We start from the raw sequence: 13575 nt of genomic DNA, 5'->3' as shown, positions 1-13575 counted from the left end.
TTTACATTTATCTTGTACTGTCTTAAGTTTTCAAAGGAAACATTAAAGTTTTAATACAATATGTCTTACCTAGGAATGGATCAAACTTTCTAGATTCTGTCCCACATATGAGGCAGTTAACCTCATTTTGGAGAATACCTCCGAATATAGCTGTGACAACTGTAGATGCTCCATTTCTAAAGAAAAACACCACACAGGAAAACATCTCAGTAAAACTAAAATATGTATAACAGCTGGTATACTTCTTTGGGGGGGGGGGGGGGATATGTATATCACTTATTTATTTAAATTATGAAATAATACAAAAACTTTAAAGCTATATAGTATATAGAGGTATATACCAAATAAAAGGTTTAAGCCACTTAGCCTCCCACAGCCCCACTTTCCATCCCACTAATTCAAACCCCTCAGAGGCCTGGCATGAAGATGAAATATGTATAGTACTTTCAGACAGGTGTTTACCAAAAACAAAGCCCTTAAATTATTTCAAGGCTTTTTTATTAGGATAATAATTAGAACCACACCTGCTTTTTTTTTTTTTTTTTCCCGAAGTACATCTCTTGAACACATACCTCACTCTTTTTGACAGCAGATTGGTATGCCACAATACAAACACAGACCGGATGCAAGAACCACCGAGAAAGTGTACCATGAAAGCATGATTAGCAAATGCTTATTACAGCACTTACTCTATGCCGAACTCCATTCAAAGTACTTTCCATGTATTAAATCAGTTAATCCTCAAAACAAAGCTAAGAAGCAGATATCATTATCCCCATAAAACAGACCAGGAAGCTGAGGTCCAATTTGGGCGAGGGTCACTCAGCTCTTAACACTATGTTCCTTTTCTTAATTTAACCAATATAATATTAATGGTTCTCCGGGTTGTTTCAGTTGTTTGCTATCATTAATAGTCCTACAGCAAACATGTATTGACCTTTGTGCACTTATGCATGCAGTTACTTGTCAGAAAATGCTCTTCTTTGCATATAGCAATCTGAGGTCGTTTCCCTCACTTGCAAACAATAACACTCCTAATACACTGAACTTTACTTTCTGAGGTGCTCCAAATTAAACCTACTGCCACAATGAGACAGACAAAAGCTACTCGAGCAATTATATTATTTTAAAAGTTTGCTTCCTTTTCCATGAAAGGTCTTCTACTCTTTACTGGCCAAAGAAATATACTGCAGCTTCATCTTTTTTTAAATCTGTTCATAAAATATACAGCTATAGTAAATTAAAAAGGGAAGATACACTGGAACTATCTAATATAACAGCCATTTTATATTTAAGATCTAGGTCATAAACAAACGGCACACCAAAAAAACTACTGGAATCAAGGGACCATGATCCTTTCATACTGATGTTCACTTATAATACTGACCTTAATTACAATGGAAAAAGCAGTACATTTAGACTCAATGTAGTTATTCCTTTATAATTTCTTCCTCTGAGAAAGGGATACTCATCGAGTCTTGGCTATCTGATGTGTATGGCATTAAGTTAGGTATACAATGATTGAAAACAAAATTCATAATTGATTTCAAAACTGCTTTCTCATTATAACTGTATGCCGAGAATGTTTAAACATTAGTTACTCAGACAGATTTTTATGCTTGCTAGGGTCTTTTGTATTAACTGCAATGATTTTCTATGTATTATGAAGAACAGATCTGTCATTTATTACTACCATCCCCACCTTTGGGAGCATTGGCTGTGTTTACACAGGTAAACACGGGTATTGCATAGAAGACCTTTTTTGTAGTTTTAGCAAATATGATCCTTGGATCCTGTAGTGAAAATTGTTTTCTTTCTGTTCCTATCTCATTAGTGGAACCTAAAATTACTACTCTTTAAAATATAACCAGACATGGGTTAATACTGAAAACTCATTAGCTACTAGAAGATCATCCTAGGACTATTACACAATGTGACTCCATGAGGGTGCCTTGGGCATCAAATAAAATAATACAGACATATACCCTTTTACCTCACACAGACTATCCCTGATAGAGCCCGGTTCAATATTCTCAGTATACAAAAGGTCATCATAAAGTACAAAGCAGAATTTTTCACTTAATACTACTTTTAACTTGGTGCTAGCAACAAGAACAATTCTACCAGGTCACAGATCCCTCCCCTTCTATACTGGATTCTGATTGGAACCATAGTTATCAGGACCTAGAAAGCCAAACATTTTGAAAGGTATAGCAATTCAAACAGTTGCCCTTCTCTGATACAACCAGATGAGCTATGAGGCTGCTCTGTCATTAAAAGGACCCTAACTGAACACTAAATCAGATTTATGAACTGCAAGGCAATACAATACGGTGATCCCTATATATTACTTACTCTTTTCTTTCTGTCTTTGGGGAGTTTGTCTTGTAAATCCCTTTCCTGCACAGGTCAAAACAAAGCTTTTCAAAAAATTTGAACAAAAGGAGACTACAATTAAACAAAATTAGACTGAAATAACAGTAAATCATCCTAACCTCAAGCAAAATAAGCTTTCTCATTTCAATGTATATTTTGGGGGTATTAGTACCTAGGAAAGCAATCTAAAATGTTTGTTTTGGTGCTCGCTTCAGCAGCACATATACTAAAATGTTTGTTTTGTATCCTAGTGAGAGGCAAGAAAAATTCTGAGAACTTACAAATGCCTCAATTTCATTAAAGTACAGATATATTTTAGAAAAATACACATTTAAAATATTTTTAAGCCTTTGTTTCTAGTGAAGAAATATAATTATTTTAGTACTGAAAATTAAGTCTTCCAAGTATCATTTGATATATTTGGCAGGGAATTTTCAAGTGCTAAACTGACAAAATGTTTTCTGTTGGCTTTTTTTTTTTTTTTCAACCTTTAAAAAGATCTGTACCAAAAACTATCAGGACTATACCAAGAGGCAAGTATAAGAGGTCTCTGGTTGGAAGTAGGAGTTATGTGCTAGGCCACTTGGTTATAAAATTCAAGTGCACAAAAGTTTCAGCCAAAGTCCAGGGAAACTCTCCACCTTCCATGATAAATCTAATAAACAATAACACAAACAGAAACGTCTGAGGTCCTCCTAAAAAAAAAAAAAAAAAAAAAAGAAGGAAACTACATCTTACATGCAACATTTGTTACTTGCAGATAGAGCAGAATTCTCCTGTAGAATTGCTGAGCGGGAAACACCGTTGAAACCGCCCTGGAGTTCCAAGTGCAGGTGGTCCAAAAGGTAGCGCATGAATTCATGGGCATCCTGTTGCTGATAGCCCCTTAAAGCAAAAAGAAGCAGGCTGTCACTGGGGAAGCTCCACATGCCCAGCTAAACATGCAGAAAGGCAAAGTGCTACAAAGGGCTACAGCCCTACACTCAGAGCACAGTGGACTCCCTCGTCATTCATCCCCACTTGTGTCAGGGTTTACTTCTCCTCAAGGAAAATTTCTCAAATTTCTCTACAAGGAAAAAGTCTACTAAAAGAAGTCTGAAAACACAGAATATGAGAGCTAATCTCAACTGAACTAACTTTACAGATGAAGAGAACTGAGGAGCAAGAGAAAGGGTGTGTGACGTGCCTAAGTCCTACAACAAGAGAGTAATAGAGATGGGATGGACTCTGGTTTTCCCGCTATCTCACATGGCCTCTCCAGAAGATGCTCAAATGTTAAAATGTCACATCTTTCCTTCACCAGAAACCTTGGTCTTATAAACCACCAATATAAGAGATAAGGAATTTAAAACTATTTTTTAAACTGAAAAATATTGATTTTTTAACACTGGCTGAAAGGAAGAAAAACTTTCTAAACAGTCTCTACTTGGATCCTAATCTCTGATTTAAGACATTTTTCATATAAATACTTTAAAAAATGCATTGACTCATATACACTTCTGCTCTAGCCTAAAACTTGAATAAAGCAGCAATATATTCTTAGGTTATTTCTTATACTGAATTCAGAAAGAAAATGATACGGATTTTTTTTTTTTTTTTTTTTTTGAGAGAGAGCACCAAGGGAGGAGGGGAGAAGGAGAAGAGGGAGAGAGACTCTTAAGCGGGCTCCATGCCCAGTGCAGAGCCCAACTTGGGGCTCATTCTCAAGATTCTGAGACCATGACCTGAACTGCAATCAAGACACTTAACTGACTAAACCACCCATATAGACCATGACAAGTGAACAGTAATGAAGGCTGACAGAAGATGAAGTTGGTACACTTAAAAGTTACAGAGGTTTATGTAGATAAAATAAATCAAGCAATGATATACATAAAGTACTTTATAAAACTACAAATAGAAAAGATTTCTGCCTATATTCTGCCAACATGTAAAGTTCCCTTTATCTCTCAAATCACAAGTTTTTCTGCCTTGGTCTTGAGTCAAAACTTCCACCACTCTTCCAGGCAATGGTTCCATAGGTGTCTTTCAACCAGAGTTCCCTCCATATACATTTCTCTCCTTTCCCTAAAATTTCTTGTGGAAATCATAAATTATGAAAAGCATCTACCTAACCAATGGAACTTAAGTCAGAAGTCACTTCAGCATTTCACTATAACTTTTTCTGAACTATTTAACAACTGAGTCTCAATATATGTTTAAGTAGTTCTTCTAAGACTCCTTTTTTAAAAAATGTTAAAATTCAGTCAAAAGTTTTCAAAGTTGTTAGCTCCTTTACATATCCACAAGAGGTACTTAAAAATAAAACAACTACAGTGGTGCTTTAAACTTTTTCCTTATAACATCCATTTTTTTATGACTCAAAGGTAAAAGGCATCTTAGGTATCTTAGGTCATATTTGAAATTCTATCACATATAAAAATGGTTTCATTCTCTCACCAAAATAAATTAGTATCGAATCATTTTTCTAAAATGGATCATGAAACCAGTACTTTGTAGTTATGCTGATTTGAACTTTCAGTAAACACATGACCATCCCTTTTTATGACCATCCCTTTTTTAAAAACAATCTGCCTACAAATCAATTAAATAGAAACCAAAAGAACAGAAGAACAGATCAACAAAACTAGAAGCTGGTTCTTTGAAAGAATTAGTAAGACTGATAAACCCCTGGCCAGACTTATTAAAAAGAAAAGAGAAAGGACCCAACTAAATAAAATCATGAATGATAGAGGAAAGATCACAACTAACACCAAAGAAATATAAACAATTTTAAGAACATATTATGAACAACTCTATGTCAACAATCTAGACAATCTTGAAGAAATGGATGCATTCCTAGATACATATAACCTACCAAAACTGAAAAAGGAAGAAAAAGAAAACCTTAACAGACCCATGACCTGCAAGAGAATTAAAACAGTAATCGAAAATCTCCCGGCAAACTACAGCCCAGGGCCAGATGGCTTCCCAGGGGAATTCTACCAAACATTTAAAGAAGAATTAATACTAATTCTTCTGCAACTGTTCCAAAAAAGAGAAATGGAAGAAAAACTTCCAAACTCATTTTATAAGGCCAATATTATCTTGATCCCAAAACCAAAGACCCGATCAAAAAGGAGAATTACAGACCAATATCACTGATGAACATGGATGCAAAAATTCTCACCAAAATACTAGCTAATAGGATCCAACAGTACATTAAAGGATTATTCACCATAACCAAGAGGGATTTATTCCTGGGCTGCAAGGCTGGTTCAATATCCGCAAAAAATCAAACTGCCTAATTACATTCATGAATGTTTCCAACCACACCATAATTCTTTTGATTCTCTTTTCTTGTATCAAAACACATTACTTTCTAATGTTTCCTTTACCATTAGAAATATGTATTTTTTTAACATAAATGAAATCATGAAACACTCAGCTGTTTTATAAGGGTATAAGAAGTTTCTGTTTCAATTTGTGATCTTTACCAAAAAAAAAAAAAAAACCCACACAAAGTCAGCTTCTTCTAAGACTATAAATTTTTCCAACTCTATCTAAACAGACATTTACATCTCTATTTTTAAACAAACAATAGCTTCACTGATTTCTCTGAAAATCTTTTAAAAAATACTATTAAGTAAGTTAAATTCAACAAGTTTCAATGATCTTTTCAATTACCTCCCAATTATACAATCTGGAGCTTCAAAATTTCGTTGGTAGTTAACTTAGGTCTCTCTTAGTAATCATATAGAAGGAAACACTCCTCATATTTAGGTTCAATGTTTATGTTTTATATACAAATTATCTCAGTGATATCACCCAAACAAGTGCTGGTGAAACAGTAAGGAAATGGATTTATAAAGAACCAACTGGTATTTCTGCAACAGACTGGAAATAAGATAGAAAAGAAGACAGAGAAATAACAGTGGCTCCAATGTTAATACTGTTCCTTATCTTAACTTGTTTACAACCTTAGGTAAAGATTACCTCCTTCTTAATGCTTAGAGAAACTCTGGGTCCTAAAGATGCTGTGATGTATAATGGTTGGAAAGCACAATGCAAATATAAAAGCCCAAAAGATCACGAAGCACCCCTTCTGAATGAAGGGGCCAAGAAAGAGGGACACTGCTGAAACACAATGTGCAGAAGAAATACAGGGTGTTTATTCACAGTTTTTGGCATAAGGCGACAAGCTATATTTACCCAAATCTTATTAACAAAGAACTGCCCCAATGAAGAATGATGAAAGAAAACATTACTTCGTTCCTCTACTTAAGTGTGAAAAGCAGACATTCCAAATAATGAAACAGATACCACAGAATTCAGGCACACACAAGTACTTGTATGATGCCAACACACCTAACTGTGACATATACATCTGTTCATTACTGACTATTCTCTGCATTCTGGCAGTACCGGTACATAATGTGTAAGTTGGAAGGACCAATCAGAAACAGGATATGCCTATACAGAATAAAATTTTATCATTCTAGAATAAACTTCTAAAATACCTAGGGTACACTGTAATTTTAGGCTCTGTTCTTATTTTTAAATATCTTTAAGAAGAAAAAAAATATGGGACTCCTGAATGGCTCAGTCATTGGGCGCCTGCCTTCGGCTTGGGTCATGATCCCAGGGTCCTGGGATCGAGCCCCACATTGGGCTCCCTGCTTGGCAGGAAGCCTGCTTCTCCCCTTTACCACTCCCCCTGCATGTGTTCCCTCTCTCACTGTGTCTCTCTCTGTCAAATAAATAAAATCTTTAAAAAAAAATCTTTAATATTCATAGAAGAATTCTGAGTTGTTGTTTTGTCCAAATTGTATATAACCCAAATCAATCAAATTTAGTTGCTATTCTACATTTTGTGACATCAATCATGGCTGAGTTTCTCCAAGACAAGAACACCAGAAAAAGAAAATGATTAAAATAGCTCTTTTTGCTTACAAACACACAAAAAATGTACAAAAGCTAAATTCCTAGACAGAATACTGCTTAATTATAAAATATCAACAGTATACCTGGAAAGATTATTTTTAATATCTCACATGCAGAGACCCATTTGTTGTCCCCACAGATCTACCAGAATAGCTAATAGAAAAAAGTTTTTAGTAATTTATTCATCCATTGTTTTTAAACATTAATTACAACAAGAACTGATAAGTACAAAACTAAAGAAAACTCCCTTGGAAGTTAAGGCAAATATATTAAAGCAAGTTTATGTGAAAGTAGAAATAGCATATAAATGATATGAGAAGTAAGGGAATAAATACCATGACGCAATTTGAATTATCAAGAGATTTTCCTAGACAGTTAGCATTAAGCTGGACCTTAAAGAAGGAGACAGAGGTCAGGGCAAATACTATAGGACAAACATGACAAAGATACAGAGATAAAAAGATAAAATCATGTTAAGGAAGGCACAGAATAAAAAAAGTCTAGCAGAAAAGACTATTAAAACTAAAAGCAAATTTTTTTAAAAGTAATCTCTATGCCCACCATGGGGCTCAAACTTACTACCCTAAAATCAAGAGTCTCATGCTCTACCAACTGATCCAACCAAGCACCCCAAAGCAAGTATGTTTTGATCCAGCAACTGCTGAGACCCTTGCATCCACATGTATGATACTATCTACTGCAGCACTGTCTGGAACAGCAAAAGGTAAGAAACAACCTAGATAACCACTGATAGGGGACTATACATAAATTACGATACAACTATAAAGTATAACATTGTGCAGCCATAAAATGAAAGGAGAAGTTATTTAGATACCAGCATGAATTACCTCTAAGTAAGAAAAAAAGCATGAATATGCTACCATTTATGTTAAAGATTATACACACACACACAAACACACATAGAATATCGACAAAAGGATACACAAAAATCTAGTACATATAGCTGCTCCTAGAAAGCAAAATGAATGGCTGGGTAATAAAGTAAAAGAAAAAACTTTCATTATATATCCTTTCTTTACCTTTTGAAATTCTCAACCACCTGTATTTTACCTATTTAAAAAACATAAACTTAGTGGGATCTAGGTGGCTTGGTCAGTTAATGTCCAAGTGTTGGTTTCAGCTCAGGCCATGATCTCATGGTCCTGGTATCAGGCCCCACAAAGGGCTCCAAGTGAGTGTAGCATATAGTCTGCTTGAGATTCTCTCCCTCTCATTCTGCCCCTCCCCCTCTGCCCCTCTGCTTGCTAGTGCATGCTCTCTCTCTCAAATAAATAACATCTTTAAAAAAAAAAAACCACCATAAACTTTAAGTTACTTTTCTGAAAAGGAAAGAGACAGAAAAAGCAGGGCATACTAGGATGCCATAAGAAGTGTGGTAAGTAGATATGTATGTTGGAAAGGTCAAACTTTGGTAAAAGTTTGCCACTGGGCAACTGGCTTTTGGTTTGAGTAGGAAGAAAGAAAAAATAGTTTTGGTTATTTCTATATCCAAAGCTGTTGTTTACACTTACAGTATATATATATATATTTTTTCATTATTTAATGGATAAAAGTTGTTCCTACTTTCACATGCATGTATGTATTTCAGAGTCCTTCTAGATCATTCCAAGGGATCAAACTCCCTAGAACTTATCATAGGTTAATCAAGGAAAATGAGCTTCCTAACCTCTCTTAAAATTTTATTTTGTGGTCATAAATATAACAGAAACGTAGTTCAAGATTCCTGGCACTTCCACACAGGCCATGTTACAGGAACTTTACCCTGCATACTTAATAAGAAAAACAGTTTTGGAAGAAAGCCCCACATCTCCCGGCCTTGCCCCTGGGGATTGTGCAGTGACCTTACACTTTAGATCTTGAAATTATATCAAGGATAAAGCCTGATCTAACCAAGAGCAAATTATTCATCAATTACAAGAAAATGGGGAATGACTTCAATTACTGTGAAACTGAAAAAGCCCTGCTAAGAATACATAGGCATTCTACTCCCATCAGTCACTAAGGAATCTAAGAGTTCATGTGAATTAGGAATCACTGCACAAACTCAACTTGGTCACCTTCTCCAAGAGTCTTTTCCTTTCATTGCTAAGGATACAGAATGTGCAAAATTAAGCAGCGAACAATTAAATCATGCTCACAGCTGGGCTATAGATACTTTATATAAAAGGCAGAGATGTGGGCAGATTTTGAGGAAAAGCAGAATTTTACTGAATAAAAGTTTCATACAATTTCTAAACTCTCACTTAAGAATAAAGGACCTGAGTCACCATGGGAACCAAGCAGAACAGTGTGAAGTTAGTTGGTAGGCTTCACTCAGGCGTGTAGACAAATGACTGCTGACACATCTAACCTTTACCAATTCCACAAAGACTTGAGTTCTAACTCTAACCCTAACACCTACTAGATGTGTAAAATTGAACAAGTTCTTCCTCCTCTGTCTCAGTTTTGTCTTTTTTTTTTTTTTTAATTTATTTATTTGACAGACATAGATCAGAGAGCGAGGAGGAAGCAGGCTCCCTGCTGAGCACAGAGCCTGATGCGGGACTCAATCCCAGGACCCTGGGATCATGACCTGAGCCAAAGGCAGAGGCTTAACCCACTGAGCCACCCAGGCGCCCCAGTTTTGTCTTTTTTAAAATGGAGCTAATACCTTACGACCCAGCAATTGCACTACTGGGTACTTACCCTAAAGATACAAATGTAGTGATCCGAAGGGGAACGTGCACCCGAATGTTTATAGCAGCCATGTCCACAATAGCCAAATTATGGAAAGAACCTAGATGTCCATCAACAGATGAATGGATAAAGAAGATGTGGTATATATACAATGGAATACTATGCAGCCATCAAAAGAAATGAAATCTTGCCATTTGCAACAATGTGGATGGAACTAGAGGGTATTATTATGCTGAGTGAAATAAGTCAATCAGAGATAAAGAGAACTATCATATGGGCGCCTGGTTGGCTCAGTGGGTTAAGCCGCTGCCTTCGGCTCAGGTCATGATCTCAGGGTCCTGGGATCGAGTCCCGCATCAGGCTCTCTGCTCAGCAGGGAGCCTGCTTCCTCCTCTCTCTCTCTGCCTGCCTCTCCATCTACTTGTGGTTTCTCTCTGCCAAATAAATAAATAAAATCTTTAAAAAAAATAAAAAAAAATAAAAAAATAAAAATTTAAAAAAAAAAAAGAGAACTATCATATGATCTCCCTGATATGAGGAAGTGGAGATGCAACAGTCAGGGGTTTGGGGGGTAGGAAAAAAAATAAATAAAACAAGATGGGCTCGGGAGGGAGACCATCATAAGAGACTCTCAATGTCACAAAATAAACTGAGGGTGGCTGGGGGGAGGGGGCTAAGGAGAGGGGGGTGGGGTTATGGACATTGGGGAAGGCATGGTTATGGTGAATGCTGTGAAGTATGTAAACCTGGCGATTCACAAACCTGTACCCCTGGGGCTAATAATACATTATATGTTTATAAAAAAATTAATTTAAAAAAATGGAGCTAAAACTTCCTTTCTTGACCGGAATTTTGTGGGGGTTTTTTTGTTTGTTTGTTTTTCCTGAAGATCAGATATAAAAGGCCTAAAGTGCTTAGGCATTCACTAAATAGAAACCAATTTTATATAATAACAAAACACAAAGACTATGTCCCTATCAAGAGTCTAACTGGGAGACTATATTAGAAATGTTATATTAAGTCCCAAACCTGGTTAGTGGTAACTTAGCAGTCATTTCCTCCTTTCCTATTTTGGAGTCGAGAAACTTCAAAATTCTTACAAAATTAGTCTCTTCTGAGAGGAGATTTAAATGTCACAATATATAAAAGAAGTTTTCTTCAAAACAAAGACCAGGGGTAACAACAGGCAATCATATCAGATCCTCAAGGCTAGAATTCTGGAGTAAGGCAACAAATGCCAGCTCTTTGAGGTTATTATCTTTTAAACACTCTTCTATACTACTAATATATCTAAACCACTATTAGGCAATAGAGGAAGATAAACTACTAAGTCTTACTACATAACAGCATGCTGGGTGTTTTTATTTTTATTTTTTTCAGAAGGAAAGCGATGTACACTAGGTGCCAAACTCCTGACTAGCAAGAGTACAGACCTGCTTCAGAAGGACAAAATCAGCAGACGGTGGCAAAGGCTATTGTCAAACACCTGCAGTGCCTCAAATCTGCTGTTACCAGCATCCCTACCGAGAGGACTAACCTAGGATAAGAGGCAGATTCCTCTGACAGCAAGGCTGTTTCCCTCCTCAAGTGATGCTAGAGACAGACCAAGGAAAATACATGACTCTTACAGCCACATTGGGATGTGGCCCAGCTACCTTTTGCAAACTGAATCCCAATGGACTTGACTTCAAAACCCAACCCAGAACAGTGAATTTAAGACCACAGATTTCTGCAGATTACAAATGGATTTTTTTTTTTAGTTGAAATAAGATGGTGTATGATGGTAATGAATCTTCCTAAGATTTTGAAAGAGTTAATGGAATTTTATCCAGCATGTTTTCTTAAATTATTTACAAGGGCACGTAAGTTATTTACGAACTCTTCGTTTTTAGAACAAAATATCCCACCGTTTGTTAGACATTTTTAATGTCTATATATTATTTAAACACACACATTTGTCTAGTCAAATGATCCAACTGCTGTTATTCTTTTAAAAACAAAACAAAAGGGGCATCTGGGTGACTGAGTTGGTTAAGCGTCCGACTCTTGATTTCAGCTAAAGTCATGATCTTAGGGTCATGGGATCAGGCTCTGCGCTGGGCATGGAACCTGCTAAAGATTCTCTCTCTGCCCCTCTCCCAAATCCTCCTCCCCCACCCCACCCAGGGCTCTAAAAATATAAAAATGAAAAAATAAAATAAAACCAGTCTTTATTAGTTAGAATACCACCAACTTCATAGGAAATTGTTCCAGGAACCAAGAAAAGACTAATATTAATTTTTTTTTAAAGATTTTATTTATTTATTCGACAGAGAAAGATCACAGGTAGACAGAGAGGCAGGCAGAGAGAGGGAAGCAGGCTCCCTGCTGAGCAGAGAGCCCGATGCGGGACTCAATCCCAGGACCCCGAGATCATGACCTGAGCCGAAGGCAGTGGCTTAACCCACTGAGCCACCCAGGTGCCCCTAATATTAATGTTTTAAGTATCTTCATTAAGTAATACTTACCTAAAATTTGGCATAATCTTCCAAACAACATAAAATAAGGACTCTGGGCTAAATGCAGTCTGGCTACCTTGCCATAAAGCACAAAGTGTCTTTCTAAACTCTTCCACCAAAGACCTGGAAAAGAGGAAGGGATGAAACCCCCATTAGTCAGAGGCTACTGTTTCAATGCATAATGTCCAATTGTCTACAATTCATAATAAAAAATGAAAACATAAATAGTTTGGTTTCTCCTAAACTAATTCTGACAGTTTAGTAAGAGCTTCTCAAAACCCCACATAAACTGCAGTAATTACAGACAAAACTAGTTTTTAACCATATGGTGAATTTTGTCCTAAAGTAATGCCATACTTAAACAATATAGCAATAGAGAAGTTACAAACCAAATTACTTTAAAACGTACATTTTTTAAAAAGTTAAAACAGAATCTCTTTCTCCTTTTCCTGCAGTTTTCCATCTTGCCCCTCATAAGGAACACTTCCCAGACCTCAGTGTGTGACCATCTGTTCATCTCTGCCTGAGACTGTTCATCTGGCCACAAAGCTTCAACACTCAACTCCACACCAGGACTCCAAATCCAAATCTGAAAGCTAGGTTTTCTCATGCCCACTTTTCATCAGGTTTCTCCAGTTTCCAAGAGGAATTTTCTCCTGGATGTCCTCTTGTCACTTCAAACTCAATGTGCACTGAAGTTGCTCTCTATACTCTTCTCTACTATCCTACAATACCCATTCTCTCCTCTTCTCTTATAGGAACAGAACCTCCAATTTTTGCTTGGCACAAGAACTCCTGGAATAAAAAACTCTGAGTGTGTTCAACTTCTGAGAAATTCCTTAAAGAGAAAGAGTAGTCCTTCTAGCTCGAAGGACGAAATGGTGGTACTCCAGCACCACCCTGAACTATGTGCATAGGCGCCCTACACTAGGGTTGGTGGAATAGAAAGCTAGAAGGAGGCTGATGATTGTGGCAAACAGCCCTAGATAGATAATCTCTAGCTTTTACATGAGAAAATAAACAATGGATGTTTAAGTCACTATTAATTTTGTTTTTCTATGCATGTAGCTAGAATGAAACA

General features: G+C 36.5%; 1 protein-coding gene across 7 annotated transcripts in view; it reads right to left on the bottom strand.

Moving 5' to 3' along the window:
- Positions 1-13575, bottom strand: part of USP3 (ubiquitin specific peptidase 3) — a 107507-nt gene that overhangs the window by 33953 nt on the left and 59979 nt on the right. For 6 of the 7 annotated variants that reach the window (XM_059180739.1, XM_059180737.1, XM_059180740.1 and 3 more), the window contains 4 exons: positions 12504-12617; positions 3115-3261; positions 2356-2400; positions 70-176 (listed from right to left, as the gene is read on the bottom strand). In XM_059180739.1, coding sequence (XP_059036722.1) covers positions 70-176; positions 2356-2400; positions 3115-3261; positions 12504-12617 — 413 coding nt within the window. The remainder of the gene's footprint in view (positions 1-69; positions 177-2355; positions 2401-3114; positions 3262-12503; positions 12618-13575) is intronic. The other variant, XM_059180738.1, reaches the window with a different exon arrangement.

The sequence above is a fragment of the Mustela lutreola genome, chromosome 7 (assembly GCF_030435805.1).
Source record: "Mustela lutreola isolate mMusLut2 chromosome 7, mMusLut2.pri, whole genome shotgun sequence".
Lineage (NCBI taxonomy): Eukaryota > Metazoa > Chordata > Mammalia > Carnivora > Mustelidae > Mustela > Mustela lutreola.
This window is presented reverse-complemented; position numbering and strand designations above follow the sequence as displayed.